The sequence below is a fragment of the Solanum stenotomum genome, chromosome 11 (genome assembly GCF_019186545.1).
Source record: "Solanum stenotomum isolate F172 chromosome 11, ASM1918654v1, whole genome shotgun sequence".
Lineage (NCBI taxonomy): Eukaryota > Viridiplantae > Streptophyta > Magnoliopsida > Solanales > Solanaceae > Solanum > Solanum stenotomum.
In genome coordinates this window covers 53,801,117-53,819,275 of record NC_064292.1, presented here as the reverse complement: position 1 = coordinate 53,819,275, position 18,159 = coordinate 53,801,117, and the positions used below count along the sequence as shown (strand labels likewise).

Below are 18,159 nucleotides of genomic sequence, written 5' to 3'. Positions count from 1 at the left end.
TATTAGACGTAAAATTTATATTCTTAACGTGGCAATTGATTGGAGATACATTTCATTTTATTAAAAGAGGAAACTAAAAAGTTAGTTACACCACAAAAAGGATAAACTTTGCTTGGAATACAAGAATTTGCCTCATATAATTTTCAGCAAATAAAAATAAATGCACTTGACTATATTAAAATTGGTAAAAAGAATAAAATTATTTAGTTACCCAAGAAATAATAATTTGGTAAAAATATTTGTTTTTTAAAAAGAAAAGTGGAGGTGCGGGGAATCGAACCCCGTGCCTCTCGCATGCGAAGCGAGCGCTCTACCATATGAGCTACACCCCCTCGCTGTTCTTTGCAATCTTAAAAAATATCTAATAAATATTAAGTGGTCTCATATTCTTAACATTCATTTACAATTAAGAAAATAAGTTATTTTAATATTATATTACTGCGTTTTAAAACGTTACATTACATTTATTATAATGTGAGCAAATTAGGAACAAAATATAACATTGTGTTTCCCCCCAAAAAAACTGTGTAATTAATGTAGAACAAGATATTCATTAACAAGTGAGAGTTTATGTAGGGTGGTTATCGGTTGATTTGGTTTGGTTTTATATATTATCAATTTTGTTTACCAATTTTTGATTTGTAAACATGCTAAACTGATAACCTAATCAATAACATATTTGTTATTGATTTTTTTTTATTTAACCGATAAAAAATGCTCCTCTAATTTTATATCAAATCCCTTTTAGTTACAATAACATTACTATAAGGGAGCAAATTAATTTCAAGTCGAAAATACTTTGAAGCTTTATAATATGTCACATGTAAATTCGTGATTACAGTAAATTAACTATATCGATACAAATTTACAAATATAAAGACCATAAATTCAATCATTATACTGTTTACGATCGGTAGATATTAATAAAAGATAAATATTTTTAAATTAAACTTAAATTACTGATGAATCGACAATATATACAAAGAAAAGGTATGTTTTTTGTCATCTCTATATCGAAAAAGTAAATACAAAGTTACTAGTGTAAAAACGATAAACTCGATTATCATTTATGATCAACGACAAGATGTTAATAATAGATAAATATTTTAAAATCAAACTTAAATTTTCGATGATCCTACAATACAATGAAAAAGTATGTTTTTTGTCAGCTTTCTACCAAAAAAGTAAATACAAATTGTCAAATATAAAGACGATAGACTCGATTATTATTTATGATCAACAACAAGATATTAACAAGAGATAAGTATTTTTAAATCAAACTTAAATTACCGATGATCCGACAATACAAAGAAAAAGTAATTTTTTGTCGTCTTTCTAACGTAAAAGTAAATAATAGATAAATACGTTAAAATTGAACTTTTGTCGGCATTTAGGATAAAATCAAATAGTGAATGCACTTATAGATAAGATCTGAAACTCATACGTATAATATGTTTTTCATCATGAATTTTCTTAGTAAGCTGATTTGGTGAAAAATGATTAAAAAATCATGTTCTATAACATAAATATCCTATTGATTTTCGATAGAAATTTTTTTTATTTCTAGTTATAACCATTACTATTAAGTGATAAATACATAAACGGAAAATATGTATCTTGTATTTTATTAATCTTGTATAAATATCTGATATGGATAAATTGTCCTGACAACAAAAAGTTGACTTGTCTTTGTAGTCACAACTCACACCAAAATATAAAAGTGTAGTTTTCATTAATTAATATTTAGTGTAAATTACCCGCAAAGAATATCCTCGGATATGCATTCTATATCAAACGTCATAGAGCCAATCTCCTTTTTTTCCTTTTAACTAATCACAATAAATGTTAATTACGAATAAAATCCTTTTAATCGAAGGGCTTGTTTGACACGAAGAATAAAGAATAATTAATTTTGAAATGAATGAATTTTCACTTTTCAGTTTATGGGGTAGTTGGAATTCATAATCGGAGTGAAATCACCCATTTGATTGAATATGCTGCCAATTAATATTTGTCGTCTCATGTTTGATTAGGATAAAATTACGGTATAACTTATTTCAGAATTAATTATTTTAGAATTATAATATTATTTTTACCACATAACAATTCTAAAATAATTAGTTTCGATATAAATAATCATATAATAACTTGGTCATCAATCAAACGAGTCGTATGGTAATATCCTAGAAATTTTCTAAATCTGAAAATTCAAAATCAAGTACCAATCAATATGGCCCCATCTTTGCTATCACCGGCTAAAATCCTAAACTAAAAAGTCCAAAATTAAAAGATAATAGCATTATTGGCCCCCTAAGTTATTAATAAATTGCACTCTTAGTCCAAATGATATATGATTAGCAATTTAGCATTATTAAAATGAGTGCTTTTGGTCCTCTTTAAATATGTTGTATTTAGTGTATTTTTAAAATTATATTATTGCCTAATATAGAGTAACGTTATAAACTTAACATATAAGTAAGACCGATGTCCGATTCCATGACTCATTATTTATTCTTCTCCAATTTGATAAGGATTGTAATCTCGAGAGACGGAGCACCAAAAGGTAGATGGGGTGTGTAGGCGTTTTTCAGAAGTGGAATCTTCTAGTTCCTTTCTTCTATTTGATCCGAAATCGATCGATTTAGCCATGAGTATGTTGAAATTAGTGGAACAATTGATAATCATGACAAATTCGCAAAAATTCACAAAAAAACAACATATTCAATATAATTTCATAAATGGAGTAAAAAAAAGAATCGAATATACACTGACTTTATCCTTACCTTTCGAATGAGTATACACTGACTTTATCCTTACCTTCCGAGTGAGAGACGTTGTTTTCTAAAGACACATCAAAACAGTCGGATCTAAAGTGCATATTTCAACTAAACTTTCAATCAAATATGCTCAATCAAATATCATAAGAATCAAAATCAAAATTCATCAATAATCAAGGGACAGAAAATGTTACTAACCAAAAAACAAAAAAAGTAGACCAAAATTAGTTGTCTTGAGTCTTAACACATCAATATATAAAACCCAAATAATCCTATTCACTTTCCTTTTAAAAATCTTCCCCTCAAGAAATCACACAAAATCTTCAACAAAAACCATAGGTTATTTTTTTCCACCTATGTATACTTTCTCCTCACATGTGCTTCACACTTCATACTTTCTATATGTCATGACTTATAAAATTACCACACAAATATAATATATAGTTTTTTTTTTTAATTTCTTAGCCATGGCTAATGAGATGGAGAGGGATAACAAGGTTTATATAGCAATAAATTCAGATATACATGATGGTTTTTTAACCTTACAATGGGCACTCAAAAGATGGGATTCTCACTCAATCACCATTGTTATTCTTTATGCTTCTAATAACATATGTAAAGATTATGTTGTAACCCCAAGTAAGTGTAATTCTATTTTATTTTTTTAATTTTTGATTGATTTAAACGCCCTTTTCTTCATTTTTTAAAAGTTGTTGTTGTTGTTGTTGTTGTATAGTGGGAAAGCTACCAAGAGGATCAGTAAATGAAGAAAAATTGAAGGATCTTGAAAAGTTAGAAGAAGCAAAAAATCAAAAAATACTTTGGAGATACAAAGTTTTTTGTGGAAATGTATATATTTTTTGATAATTCTTTTTTTTTAATAAAAACTTTATGTTAAAAAAGTCTTTTTTTGTTTGTATAGGTGAAAGTTGAAGCAATCAAGATTGAAAGATATGATGAATCAATTCAAAAATTCATGGTGGATTTGATCTATGGTCTTAAGATAAACAAATTAGTCATATCATTGACTTTCATGAAACCTTCATCATGGTACCAAAAAAACAACAAAAAAAACCCCTTTTTGTTTTGAATATATTTAATCATTTTTTAATTTTTTTTTTTTTGTGAATTGTTGTTTTATAGGAAATCAAGAAGTGCAATAAGTGGATCATTTTTTGTGCATAGACAAAAGCCAGAATTTTGTGAATTATTTATTATATGTGGAGGGAAATTGGTTTTTCTAAGAGAAGGAGATAATGAGGGATTAATTGAAGATGATAAAGGAATTATGGTTGCTAAATCAAGATCAATGAGACAAAGTTTTAGAGATTTGGTTATAAAAATGTTTCCTGAAAATAGTTCAAAATTGTTGAAAAATCAAAGTGATTTATCATCATCATCAACAACTAATGTTGAATTTGATAAATGGGAAAAATATAAAAAAGAAATTGATAATTATATGTGTCAATTATTATCTTCAAATTTTGAAGAAATTGATGATTTTGTTGCTGATGAGATTCTCCACAAGAACATCATTACAGAGCTTGTTATGGCAGAAAATATGGTATGTGTTAATACCTTTTTATATTATTTGTGTATTTTAACTTATTGTAATAGGTAATTCGCGTTATTTTCTAAGTAAACTATTTATAGACGATTATCTATAGTTATCTTCTTAGTAAATCGAACACATATTTGAAGATAAAAGTTAATCTCAATAAATTATGTGGCTATGATAAGTTGGAGTAGTTGCAAAAGGGATTTTTATTTTTTGACAAGTCAACTTTGGCTTTCTTTTAATTTCTTTATTTGTTTTTATTTTAAATTTCTTAATCTCTTGCTTAATTTGACATCAGAATTTTCATGATAATGAGAGGACAAACTAGTTATAATCTGTTTATTTTATTACTGGGTGTCTGGTCTAACTTGTGCATACCTCGACTATTCGTTTAGATACCTGCTATATATCTCTCACCATTGCAAATGATGAATAACTAGAAATCGTTAACGTATCTTGTCTTTGTTGATATTTGAATCAGGACTTCCTATGTTTCTTACTGACTTCATTGACCGTTATGCCACATTTTTTTGTGCATAAAGTTTAATATTCTAATAACATTGGGTTTTTTTTATGCGTTTTTTTTCTTTTGTTATTTTTTCATAATGCATTTTAGTCTGATTTATATTTCAAAAATATACTTAGACTATACAAGAAAAGAAAGAAGCTTTGAGAATCAAATTTTTGGAGATTAAAGAAGCAATACAACTAAGCAGAGAAGAAGCAAAATCTCATGTTGAAGGACAAGCTAAGGCTCAATGGGCTGTCACTTTATGTACTAGAAGAGTAAGTGTTACAATTTTACGCACTACGACTAATTCCACGGGTACCTGATACCTCCCACTAGTGCATGTACCCTGTAACTCTGTCTACCAAGGCTAAGACATATGGGATTTGAACCTCGAGACCTTATGGTTCTCAGTTCATTTCATTGATCACTAGACCACGTCCTTGGACGTGTTATACTTAATAGGTAGTTTCATTTTGCAAATTTACATACTTTAACAGTTTGTTGTATATATAGGCTGAGGAAATTGATGGTTGCATAAATGATGAACTCGCGCGAAAGCCTGATCTAAAGAGAGAGTTAGATGCTACAAAAGACGAGCTGAATGAACTTCACACGGAAGTAGAGGTCACGAAGAGTAAACTCAGCTCGATTCTTGAACTACAACACGAGTTATCTATCAAGATGCAGCTGTCTTCTGTGGCAAGATCGCGTGCTGAGGTCCAATTGGAAAAAGTATTGAAGCAGAGAATGGATACAGTTAAGGAGATTGAGGAGTTTAGAAGGCAAAGAGATGTTCTACGAAGAAGGATAACGTTTTGTAGAGAAAAAGACGCGATAGGTAATGCTTCAATGCTGATTGAACCAAGGCTCGAGTACAAGAAGTTCAGTGCTGAAGAAATAAGAACAGCCACAGATGGATTTTCTAATCTTATGAGGTTGAAATCTGGTGGTGATTGGACTGATGTGTATAAAGCTAAGCTTCATCACACATCTGTTGCAATCAAACTGTATAGTTCTGCTGATGTTGATTCTGAAGACACCTTTCAAGCTAAGGTAATTCAACACTCATTTCTTTAGTTGCAATTATAACGGTAGAATTTCACGTGTCAAAATACTTTTGAGGAAAAAAAGTTGAACTTTACCACTCTACTTTTGACTATGGTTTAAAATTATATACCCTCCTTTATACTTCAAGTTGGAGCTTTGTTAGAGTCAAGGGAAAATACGAGATGATATGCTAATGGCAAAGGTATGAGTAGCTCCGAAGTATGACAGAGAGTAAAATTAGGATATTTCGTGTAGTAGAGGGGTCAAACATGAATTAACGATATCATGAAAATAGTAACATGACATGTCTGAAATCCGAAAAATTCTGATGCAGGTGAAGTTCTTGAGCCATATGAGGCATCCTCATATTCTATCGATGATCGGATATTGCTCTGAGCTAAGGTGCATCGTGTTCGAGTATATGCATAATGGTTGCTTAAGAGATATTCTCTTCTCAAGCACCAGAGGCTCTAAAAGGAGAAATTATGGCCTAAACTGGCAAGCTAGGATATGTATTGTAGCCAATGTTTGTACAGGCTTGTGCTTCCTCCACCGGGCCAAGCCAAGGCCCGTGGCTCATGGCAACCTCAACCCTTCAAAAATCCTTCTTGATTGTAACAATATGGCGAAAATCTATGATGTTAGGATACCTCTGTCATGTGACAAATCGGATTTAAGATCAGATATCCGGGCTTATGGGAACTTAGTCTTACAGATTCTGACCGGAAGAAACTGGGCCGGGCTGGTTGAGGAGGCGATTATGATGGACCAGAGTAAGCTTATTGAAGTGCTTGATCCAATGGCCGGAGAGTGGCCATTGGATATAGCACTGGAGCTTGGTAGAATTGGAATAAAGTGTTTGTCTATTCATGAAGATAAGGAGTTAAACATGACGAATTTGGCAAGAGAGATGGAGAAAGTGAAGAAGTTAGCTGATGAAATAGTAGCAAATGGTGAATGTGTTGTGGCAAATGGAAGAAATCTAGATGATCATGAAGACTCAACAGAGTTTCCTAATTTCTTCCTTTGCCCCATTTTACAGGTTCGTTGTCTATTTTGTTATGCTTTACTTGAGCCTGAGGGTCTATCAGAAACAACCTCTCTATCCTCATAAGATAGGGGTAAGGCTGCATCCACACCACCCTCCTCAGACCCCACTTGTTGTCGTCTATCCAACATTTTAAGGGTGTCTTTGGTACGAGCAAGAGTCATTTTCTGGTGTTTGATTGACAAAATTGTTTCTTTTGTTGTTGCAGGAAGTGATGAAGAATCCACATGTTGCAGCTGATGGATTTTCATATGAGCTAGAAGCTATAGAGGAATGGCTAAAGAAAGGAAGAGATACATCACCAATGACAAATTTAAGGCTCAAGGACAATCTTCTCACTCCGAATCATAGTTTACGTGCTCTGATCCAAGACTCACAAAAGAGACAATCAACTTCTACCAGATAGATAGATGGATAGATAGACAGATAGAGAGAGTTGATATGAAAGTTCATAGGATTTTGTACATGCAGGAGAAGATTAATAAAGGTAGCAACAGCAACAAGAGAACTCAAGTCTCTTAGATTTTAGAGTAAACATGGTCTCAGAACCATCTTTGACAAGTTGTTTACTGCTGAATGTATCAAGAATACCAATCATATAGTTTTATAACTTAACTGAGATATCCCGAGTGCCATTGGTGCATGGTTTGAAACTCGGTGCATAATGGACCTGCCTTTCTACCCTTAATACGATAAACAAATTACAAGGGACAATAGATAGTAACAGAAATCGAAAGAACAAGAACCTCCAAGAGTATTTCAATAAAATGCTTCCATTCATCATAACCAAAAAACCAACTTACATTTCTATAGAAGAAGAATTGATTAACAGTTGAATATATATGGGATTGCCCCATATAATGCTATATTTTGGTGAAATCTGTAACTTCCTTGTGTATAAGATGGAAAAATATGTATGTACCTTTCACCTATTTTAGCTATACTCTTTCTAAGCTATGCTTTGAATAACAATAAGTTTCTTCCCTGGAAGTTTTGCATGAAGCAAAAACAAGTTTTTTCTTTTGCATTTCGTCATGTGCCGACACATTTAGCCCAGTGGAAACACCTTGCTACTGTACTCGGTAACGAGTAGTCTAACAGGGAAGAAGGATCTGTCATAATGTCTTCAGCCTTTGACCAAACGTACACTCCTCGTTCTTGTCTGCTTCCAGGGACGGTATTGTCTAATACGAATGCCACTAATAGTGTGACCACCATGTTCAAGGACAGAAGTGCATTCATTGCAAAATTGAACTGACAACAACATAAGGAAAAAACCAGACATAAGTTCGTTGCAAATTCATGGAAATTAAGAAGGAAAATTGAGTAAAAAGTACATTTTCTATAGAATTCCGTTCTTGTACACAAATTCCATGTTATACCAAATTGTGTACAATCAGAGGCGGAGTCAGGATTTCAACTTTATGGGTTCTAGATTTTAGAATGACGACTTCATGTGATAGTACACATTTAACTAAAGGACAATAACAGAAGTCTTTACGATGAACTCACTTGTGAATTCCCGGTATGTACTGGTCCATTGGATGCTGCTGCATAAGGAATTAGATAGCCAGGCAAGATTAGGCCGGTCTCTGGTGCGTACTGCTGAAAATAAGCGGGGACCGACAAACCAAAGAACAAGGATACACCAACAATTATAATGTTTCGGGAACTTGCATTTTGTGTATATTGCAATGTTGATAGCCCGAGAGCCACAATAAGAGCCCATGTGAAGCATAGTACCGCAGCTGCCAATGCTTGTGGTATAGAAGCAAGAATAGCACCAATTTTACCTACCACATCAGTTAGAAAATAAGAGGTTACATGTCTTTGCTAATGAACTTGCCAGCTATTCAAAGACGTCATTTTTCATATTAAAAGAAGCAAATAACAAGAACATACATGTCTATCTACAAGAATAGACCAAGAAGGCAGTACAATTTATGAAACATAGCACTTAAAACTTATCGAGAGGCAGAGCCAAGATTTGAAGCTTATGGGTTTGGGATTCTAATTCTAAATTAATAACTTGTACATATCCAATAGATTTCCTAAGACAAATACAGGATTTGGACCAAAGCTACTAAGTTTGACCGAACAGGTAAGCTCAACTCTAGCTCTGCCACCAAATTTATTTGAACCTACATGTTCCATTGATGAGAGTCTTCTTTATGGTTTAACTGCCAAATAGCAGGAATCTGTTTTTCGGGTTTCACATTTATTAACAAAATTCATGGACCAGTACAGTATTGTAAAAAGGGAACGGAGACGAAGAAAATCTTGCAATGCTTCTTTCCATTCATCTAACAAGTATTAAAATTTCCACAGAAGCGGACTAAAAAGAAAAGTAAGACAAACAAATTGAAACGGAGGGAGTGCTAACTAGAAAAAAAAAAAGGGATAGGATAAGCTTTTTCCTGCTTCAATGAAGAATTAGTCTTCATTAAATCATACCTACAAAGGAGAATAGGATTAAAAGTGCTGCTCCAAGCTGTACAGCCCTTCGGTTTGCTACTTTTGTTGCATTGATCGTGTGTACATTCTCTGTCAAAGTTGTTGCCCCAGTACCCGTTCCCCAAAGTCCAGCCAATACACTACAGAAACCTTCCAGACCAATCCCCCTGCTGACTATACCTGGGGTTGGGGGTTTCAAATTGATTCGTATTGCCGCGGAGTGATAACTTCCAATCTACAATGTGCAAATCTTAATCAATAACTGGTCTTGAATTATGACAGATGGAAAGACTAGTAAAAGACAACCCTTTTTAAGAGTGAAGGATAAAAAACACACCTAAAGTATCCCAATTTTCGAGTTTCATACCTGAACTATCAAGTGTGCGAATTTCCTACCTATCACCAAATGTTCATCGAAACACACCTCGACCCTGACTAGACCAAATGTGTTTCGATAAACATTTGGTGATAGTTCAAGTAGGGAACTTGATAAAACAAGATAATTTAGGTGCATTTTTAACCCTTCGATCTTTTCTAAAAGCAACAAGAAAGATTTTACAGGAACCAAAAACAACAAAGAAGGAAGTTTTTCTTTTTTAAATCTTGCTGCTGAAATGCAATCGGTCAGCATAGAGAAAAGAAGAGTAAGATTCCTTTTCCTCTAATAGTAAATTATAAAAGAAGATGATATGCCAGAAATGCCAAATTGTGAAAATGAGACCTCATGTTGTTGACACACTTAACTAGAATGATTTGGATACCATAAATGACACATTTACACAGGTCACTGCTTACTCACCGAGTCAATGGAAGCAACTAGCGACACAATAACCATAATGATTGAAGTCCGTAACCGAAAGGTCGGTATACCCCATTGCAAAGGGTAAGGAATCCTGACCCAGGCAGCAGTTCTCATAGCATTGGAGACATCAGTCCTACAATGCCTCATTGTATCTGCATGCTTTTGACAAGCATCGATAAGGATGTTGGAGTTTGGTATGTCGGGGCTACAACCCTTAAAGTTATATGCACCACCAGCTGTCAGGAAAAACGCATACGCCCAAATGATCATAACACTAACAGGGACCTGCAATAATTCTTTTTGTTCGTTAGAAAGTAGATGCACATGTGATGATAGTTTCCGTAGTAGCTGAAAAATCATAATACATCTCCCAAAATTGTTCTCCATAAGAAAGGTCTTGGAACTAAATCCACTAATATTATCTTGTTCGGAGGCTCCCGTCTCCAAAAACCCTCCACCTCCCAAAAAGAAAATATTCAAAGAGAAAAATAAGAGGAAGAGCAGAAAATACGTACAGCATATATACGAAACACTCGGTAACCAAAAATGGATATTCCTCCAAGGTACTGTAAAGAGAAATGACAGAACATAGTTAGTGAAAGAAAAAAAATATATACTAGAGCTCAGAAGTGAGACACTGAAAATCTATGTTGCTCGGACTCTTCAAAAATGTCGACAAGTGTGTGTCAGATCCTCCAAAAGTAGTGTATTTTTGGAGGATCTGACACGGTCACGAGTGTGTCAGTATTTTTGGAGAGTCTGAGCAACATAGCTGAAAATAAGCTCATCATCTGATATTTAAGAGCATCTTATCCATGCCAATACAAAACATTTTTTTTAATTCTATCAAGTAAGAAAGATTTCAGTAAATAAACGGAAAAATTCCCGTATACAAGTCGTATACCAAAAACAAAACTTATGATCATAAAACATTCATACAGCTACCTACCAAGGTAAAAATAAGGATAAGCAGTATCTGAGGAAGGCTGATTTCTACACAACTACCAGCTTGTGGAAAGCCATAGCTAAAAAATGCTAAACCCACTGCAGCTACTGTTGGTGCGACCACAACGGGATTTACTAACCTGCAGGATATGTTCTTAAAACATATTGATTAATTCTTGGAAGAGTCTTAAAAACAGAACTAAAAGACTGATCTAAGTCATATTTGTGAAATACAAGCTCCTACAAGGACATTCACAAAACAGGGGCTGGTCAAGAAGGATAATGAGTAAAGTGCTCAAATATTACCGTAGAAAAAGGGACATCAAGCCACTGTAACCCAAGAAGCTCTGGAAAATTGATCCAACAATTATAGCTCCTTGTAACTCCCTCATTATGTACCCAAATTTCTGTGGACACCCGAAAAGTTTCCATCAACAAAAAACCATCATCTATTACAAGAACATGTTAATATATATAGAATAAATAAATTTCACGTGCAGTCAATATTGAGGGGTAGAGATGTTGTTTCCAATAGACCCTCGACTGATATATAAAAAACATTTACATAAACAAAGTCTCACTAGGAGAACTTCATTTTTAACTTACATGATCAGCAAGATTCCGGTACTCCTCAGAATTCATGATAACTAATGCAGGAGCCAAATATACAAATGAACTCCCTTGAACTAATGGCAGACGGGTGCCAAAATATGAGTGCAGTATTGTGGTAAGGCCAGACACTAGCAGCATTGTGGAAACCACATCGGCAGTGTCTTTCTGTCACCACATGGAAAGAGAAATCAATGAGAACGACAAAAAACTTGCTAACCATATACTACTGTAATTCAAGTTGTAAGTTCATAAGAAACAACTCACATCACTTCCACCCATGGTGGGAACAGTAATCAGAGGGATAAAAATAAGTGAACCAGCCAATGACAAATAGTGCTGCAACCCATAGAACATAAGAGGCACTGCAGTTTAAAGACCAAAAAGAGGTCAACAGTGATCAACATAGAATCGCAGGAGATCATGCATCTGCATAATTTCACCATGAAAAGTCTTTACAACTTCATCATGAATAAAATTCACCATGACATTTATATTAGACCATATTCTATGACAAGGTTAACATAATTTATCCCAGTGTATTTATTCATTTTTTTCCGACAAAAAGACAATTTTGTGATAAAATAACATAAATTTTGTTGAAGTGTGTGACCATCTCATCTAAAAGCTTAAGCTATTAGAGAGAGCACATTTTTATGATTCTACATTAATCATTATACAACAGAAGCTTCAGAGATATGTCTATTAGTCAAAATATCTTGATTTTAGCAATGAATGTTACAGTGCAGACCTATCAATGCATATTGACTGAGGACTCAAATGCTGTACAAGAAGCAATTTCTTGGAATCCTGCTAGTTAAAAAAGAATTTTTTATTTGGTTCAAAACCAAGAGAATACAACTTTGCCGCAGAAAGAAAAGATGGGAAAGTAATGGCAAAACAGAATGGTAAAAACTTACCTCCAACCGGCGTTTACATCAAGCCAATGAATGCAAGACATGTGTCATGCATATCACTTTATTGGTTTGGTGGTGTAAACGCCAGGTGAGGGAGGGTAAGTATTTACCAACAAAAAGTGCATATTACTATCTTTGTTTGTTTCCCTTGGTGAACTGAACCAAAATAAACTGTGACTTCTTTATAAATTCACTTCTTTAATCTATGTCTATACTATACTAAAAGTTGGAAGCCCCAAGTCTACTGTTGAACTACCAAAATATCCATCGAAAGTTGACATGCCATTTTACTCTTCACCACCACGGAGTAAAATTACCTTCAATTTTATGATTAATTTGAACTACATTAAGCAGGGTAAATAGGAAGAGATCTTTTATCTACCAATACTTATTGTTGATGTGGTAATTATCTAAATTTTATTTACAATAATACAATGTCAGTTTTTTCACATTTCAACTTGAATTTATTTGCTCCATTCAGCTTCCACCATTAATAGCATTCATGTATAACCTTTTCACATCCTTTATTGCACTTTATAAAAGTGCATAGCTATGTGTCAGTTCACTTTATTATTTTCTCTTGTTTATATCATAGCATTACCAATTGCAAGTTTCCTTTTCTTCATAATAACCTATTGCTCTTCCGTCTGGCATATCTTCTTAGCACCATTTGCAATAGACAGATAATTTTATATCTTTGTTTGTTAGTTGGCTTTCTAAATAGATAAATTTATTTTCTACTTGTTGCCTACTATCTAGGAGAAAAAACTTACTCGCATCCGGTGTTCACATCAAACCACATCAACTTACCATGATTGAGTAATTTCATAATGTGAGAATACGTATCAATTAACCATGGTTATGGGAAAGAAGCCTGTGAAAACAAGTGTCTTGCATGTATGTGAAAAAAGTCCATATGCAAGCAAATGTCTTGCATCTATTGGTTCGGTGTAAGCATCTGGTGTGGTAAAAATTTACTCGCACGCAATGTTTACACCAAGCCAATGAATACATATCACATACACTGTGACCATTGAACCATAGTTAATTAATACACATTCTCACATTAATTTATCATTAAACCATGGTAAATTAGTATATGTTGATCAACCACTAGGTCCTTGGTAAGTTTTTACAATTAATTAATCATCCGATCTCATAATTGAACCATGGTAAATACATATTGCAACCAATGTTTACACCAAATCAAGCACTTTAAAGTTTAACCTTAGCATCTAAAATTAAAGTGAAAATACATATCACTTAACCATGATTAAGTGATAAATATGTGTATGAAAGATGTGTTTTGCATTCATTAGTTCGGTTTAAACATCGGATGCATATAAGATTTTACCATGGATTAGTGGGATTGATGATCCATTTACTTTGATGGACATTTTAGAATTCAACTTTTGACTTAGGGGATCCCCAGTTTAAATATAGTATCAATAGGTAGATTAGTTCCCAATGGTAAACCTATATTTATGTCTACTGTAAGATGTCTAATTCATTTTTCTTAATAGTGATAAGTTGTCTATTGTACATTGTCTGGGGTGGCTTTTAAAATGCTTCTTATGCTTGAATTTACTTTCCACAAATGACTTCCTTAAGAGTATACCCTTCCAATCTATGCTCGGACTCTCCAAAAATGTTGTTGCACCCGTGTCGGATCCTCCAAACATACACAACTTTTGGAGTATCCGACACACACCATCGACATTTTTGAAGAGTCCAAGCAACATAGCTTTCAATTCGGATCAAACAAGGCAATCTAGCAATATAGCAGTGTACTTCAGTGTTTAAAGGCAAAGTGAGAAAAAGAAAGAGAGGTGTGGGTGACCTTTATTTGGTGATCGTGTAAAAACCAAAAGGTGTTTGTTCATATAATTGGTGATCGAATGAAAAAACAAAGGGCATTTTTCATTTTTGGTGATAAGAGTGAAAACCAACTCAGCAGTGTTGGTAGTGAATGCTAGAAAACACAGATTGTACTCAGATTATAGAACTTCAAAATGCTTGAGATATAACTCCCTTGTGTTCCAGGGGGACTCGAGCAGGCACAATATTTGTGATATGAACCAGCATAAAAATTCCTCCGCTCCTTTACTTTCCTGCAATTTATCTTCATACTTGTTCAACTGAAAAACTAATGAGTTTGTTATGCAGCTTATTTATCTCAGTTTTCAGTCGACTAAATCAAACTAAGTCTACTCAATTTAGAGCTCACAGGCCACTAACCTCTTGTGTTTTCAGAAGGAACAATCTGTACAAATTTAAGCAAGACACCTGATTACAGCTCCTTACATCAAGGATTGAATGCGTTATTGTGATTGCACATAAATAAATAAAAAGACACCCATTCAAATTTCACTGATTCGCCTACATTGACTCCCTACATTACTAGGATCTATGTTTGCTCGGACCCTTCAAAAATATCAACAGGTGCATGTCGGATCCTCCAACAATAATGCATTCTTGGAGGATCTGACACGGGTGAGGCAGCATTTTGGTGAGTCCGAGCAACATAGACTGAGATACTTCTCCCTGCTTCACTTTGTACTCTACTTAGATGGTCACGGAACAGTCTCTTCTTAGTGATGCTATTCTAAAAGATTCTTAAATTTTCGCTAAAATCATTTGACATAAAGACACTAAAATAAGAATCACAACGAAGTGTAAGGGAAAAATGATTAGTTCAAGTCAGTGACCACACAACAATGTTAGAAGCAGAATAAATACTAACCAACACCCGGATTTTCCCTTAATCCACATTTCATCCGCGGAGACTGATGCCACCCTCCATAACTAGGATCCTCGCCATCGGGATATACGCCCATTCCCACTTCTTCATCCACATTGCCATCATCCTTCCTTGGTACTTCTGTAACTGGAGTAGCTGCTTGAGCTATGTGTCCATTCCCACTCCCATTAACAGGTCCATTAGCACTATTACCATCATTGCCATTCTCATTCCTAGCATCTTTCCTCTCCTCATTATGACCTCTCAAAATAGGCTCCATCTCAGTTCTCCTCCCAAGATTTTCACCTCTTCCTCTTCCTCTTCCATTTCTCAAACCCTGGTCGGTAGACCCCGAAATTGGCTCAATTTCAACCCCTCTATTCCTTGCCCTTCCTAAAATAGGATCAAGCTCAATCTTTGGAGATACAGTTTCAGTTTTATCAACCCCTCTTTCCAAATCAAATCCAACATTCTCATTACTACTCACATCCAGATCTCTACCACTATCAAAATCCCTCCTACTATGACCACCACCTCTTTCAGTCTCACCAGAAAAAGTTGTTGACACAAAACCAGTCCTCTTAGCCCAAGATTTCAACTCTCTAGGATCATAACCTTTCTTTGGTACAAAAGGCTCAATCTTTGGATTTACCCCCTTTTGCCTCTCCATTCTTCCTTTCATTTCTGAGTTTGACCCACCTTCCATTTCACTATTTCCTCAAATGGGTATCAAGAAAACACGAACAAAATCAATTCTTTCTTCTGTTTCTCTCACCCCCACTACACTAAAACAAGAAAAGACCAAATCTTCAAAGCAAAGAACTGAAGTTTCAACTAATGCAATAAAAGGGTGTCAATAAAACACCAACAAAATCAAATCTTTCTTTTGTTTCACCCACCTCCACTACACAAAAACAAGTAAAGAACTAATCTTTAAAGCAAAGAACTGAAGTTTCTGATAATGCAATAAAAAGGTGTCAATAAAACACCAACAAAATCAATTCTTTCCTCTGTTTCTCTCACCCCCACAACCCAAAAACAAGAAAAGAACAAATCTTTAAGCAAAAAAAGAACTGAAGTTTCTAATAATGCACTAATGGGGTTGTCAAAGTGAAGCTAACATGATTTTTCTGAGCTCTTTCAAACCATTAATGGCTACTGCTTAGCCAGTAAGAGCTCAAAAAACTACCGCTCAGCTGTTGCTATCAAACAAGCTGAAGTTTCTTCTTGGGATGGTGTGGAAGTGTAAAGACAAGAGTGCCACTATTATGTAAGTTGCCGTTGAGAAATAGTGAGATTTGTCATTGGAGGGTACTACTGCTCCGTACTTTCTTAAATTTCATATCAAGTTGAAATCCGACAGATAAATTGAAACTAGAAGAGTATACAATTATGTCCCTTTTTCAAAATTATGTGTTTTGGCTCCCTTAGCTTTCAAGCATGTTGTCCCTTAGTGAGTTCATGTTGTCTTTAAACCTTGTAAAAGGAAAACAATTTGTCTGTTCTCTTGAGTGATTCATGGACTTGGTGATGAATGATGATTGTCATATTTTGTTGAGAAGCAACATCTTTTTCGGTTTCAATTCATTAAATTTGTCAAAATATTTTATTTAGACATTCAAATTAAGATATGTATTAAATTATGTCCAATTTTCTTTTCGAAATTTAAACTAAAAGTGTCTAACTAAAAGACTTCTTAAGAGTTGAGATATGCAATTGGAACATGACTTTTTGAATGTTTAAATGAAATATCATAACAAGCTTAAGGGATTAACTATGTATTACGTCTTTTTTTCATGATGATGTTCAAACAAGTTTACGTGTAAACTAATTCATCGATATGTATTACCTCTTATTAGCACAAATAACAAGTAATGTTTACATTGTTTAATTAGTTTAATAGAATCAGGTAAGAAAATTATAATTTAAAAAGTAGGATATTTATTTTAATTTTTTTGTATCTAATAAGTACAATAAAATCGAATACATTGAAATTTGCATGAAAAATCTCATATTTGAAATAGGGGTGCTCCCTAATAAAAGTGTTCCGTACTTGTTTTAAGACAAAAAGCTAATCAAAATTTACATAAAGAAAGGAGATTTAAGTGATTTCCCTAATCTTGATTTTCTCTAATTTTAATTCTATTTAGTGATTGATATTGACAACTCACTGAGATGTACCAAATTTGGTATTTAAAAATTATTTCTTACATGAAGTGAAATGGACACAAGAGCTTTTAATGTGCAATAATAAAGATTGAAAACAAAATAATATATAGTAGTAAGCCATGTGCAAAAGTAGCACTAATAAGTAGTTTAAACCATAGGCTAATTGTCATAATTTGGTTGGCTAGAAATTAATAGGTGATAATAAAGTTTAACAAGAAATAAAGTTTATTATTAGTGAAAGAAAGCATAAAATTCAAAGGCCTTAATGGAAGTGTTAATTTGAAAAAGTAAGGTAAGAAAGCTAAATAAAATGAACTTTATTTTGCCGATAAGAATCGTGACGGAGTGGCAAGTATTCATTTATCTTTATTTAGATGCCTTGGCCTTTTGGCTTTTGGGGTTGTACCATCATCAATTATTTGATTTTTCATTGCGAATTCGAAATTAATCAAGCTTTAATAAATATCGAATGTCGAATAAGAAAATGGGTAGAAAGTGAGGTCTATTCTACCAACAAGATTCACTATGGATTTTACATCTTGAAAAGAAATCAAACTAATCAGATTTCTCTAAGTTTAAGAA

At 33.7% G+C, this 18,159-nt stretch overlaps 2 protein-coding genes and 1 non-coding gene across 3 annotated transcripts; 1 reads left to right on the top strand and 2 right to left on the bottom strand.

Annotated features, from left to right (window-relative positions):
* Window positions 1-259: 259 nt before the first annotated feature.
* Window positions 260-332, bottom strand: TRNAA-CGC (transfer RNA alanine (anticodon CGC)). The gene has a single exon. It is a non-coding gene; the product is annotated as a tRNA-Ala (tRNA).
* A 2,740-nt stretch (window positions 333-3,072) lies between these two features.
* LOC125843751 (putative U-box domain-containing protein 50) lies at window positions 3,073-7,411 on the top strand. The gene is made up of 8 exons (XM_049522946.1): window positions 3,073-3,416; window positions 3,514-3,626; window positions 3,700-3,827; window positions 3,921-4,341; window positions 4,981-5,121; window positions 5,360-5,899; window positions 6,228-6,935; window positions 7,150-7,411. Exons 1-8 carry the CDS (start codon window positions 3,245-3,247, stop codon window positions 7,345-7,347), a joined length of 2,421 nt encoding a protein of 806 aa, XP_049378903.1. The 5' UTR covers window positions 3,073-3,244; the 3' UTR covers window positions 7,348-7,411.
* Window positions 7,412-7,715: 304 nt separating this feature from the next.
* Window positions 7,716-16,644, bottom strand: LOC125843752 (nucleobase-ascorbate transporter 11). Its single transcript, XM_049522947.1, has 10 exons — window positions 15,412-16,644; window positions 12,019-12,116; window positions 11,749-11,919; window positions 11,449-11,549; window positions 11,147-11,282; window positions 10,713-10,763; window positions 10,195-10,482; window positions 9,396-9,630; window positions 8,454-8,734; window positions 7,716-8,195 (listed from the first exon to the last, which is right to left on the bottom strand). The coding sequence occupies exons 1-10, from the start codon at window positions 16,112-16,114 to the stop codon at window positions 7,974-7,976; spliced, it is 2,286 nt and encodes a 761-aa protein (XP_049378904.1). The 5' UTR covers window positions 16,115-16,644; the 3' UTR covers window positions 7,716-7,973.
* Window positions 16,645-18,159: the final 1,515 nt, after the last annotated feature.

Excerpts from the sequence above, each read along its gene's own strand:
- LOC125843751 (XM_049522946.1), top strand. The coding sequence starts at position 3,245 with ATGGCTAATGAGATGGAGAGGGATAACAAGGTTTATATAGCAATAAAT. Across the intron at positions 5,122-5,359 it reads TCACTTTATGTACTAGAAGA|GCTGAGGAAATTGATGGTTG; the intron begins GTAAGTGTTACA and ends TTGTATATATAG. Across the intron at positions 5,900-6,227 it reads AAGACACCTTTCAAGCTAAG|GTGAAGTTCTTGAGCCATAT; the intron begins GTAATTCAACAC and ends ATTCTGATGCAG.
- LOC125843752 (XM_049522947.1), bottom strand. The coding sequence starts at position 16,114 with ATGGAAGGTGGGTCAAACTCAGAAATGAAAGGAAGAATGGAGAGGCAA. Across the intron at positions 12,117-15,411 it reads AAGGGAAAATCCGGGTGTTG|TGCCTCTTATGTTCTATGGG; the intron begins GTTAGTATTTAT and ends TTTAAACTGCAG. Across the intron at positions 8,196-8,453 it reads TACATACCGGGAATTCACAA|TTCAATTTTGCAATGAATGC; the intron begins GTGAGTTCATCG and ends TGTTGTTGTCAG.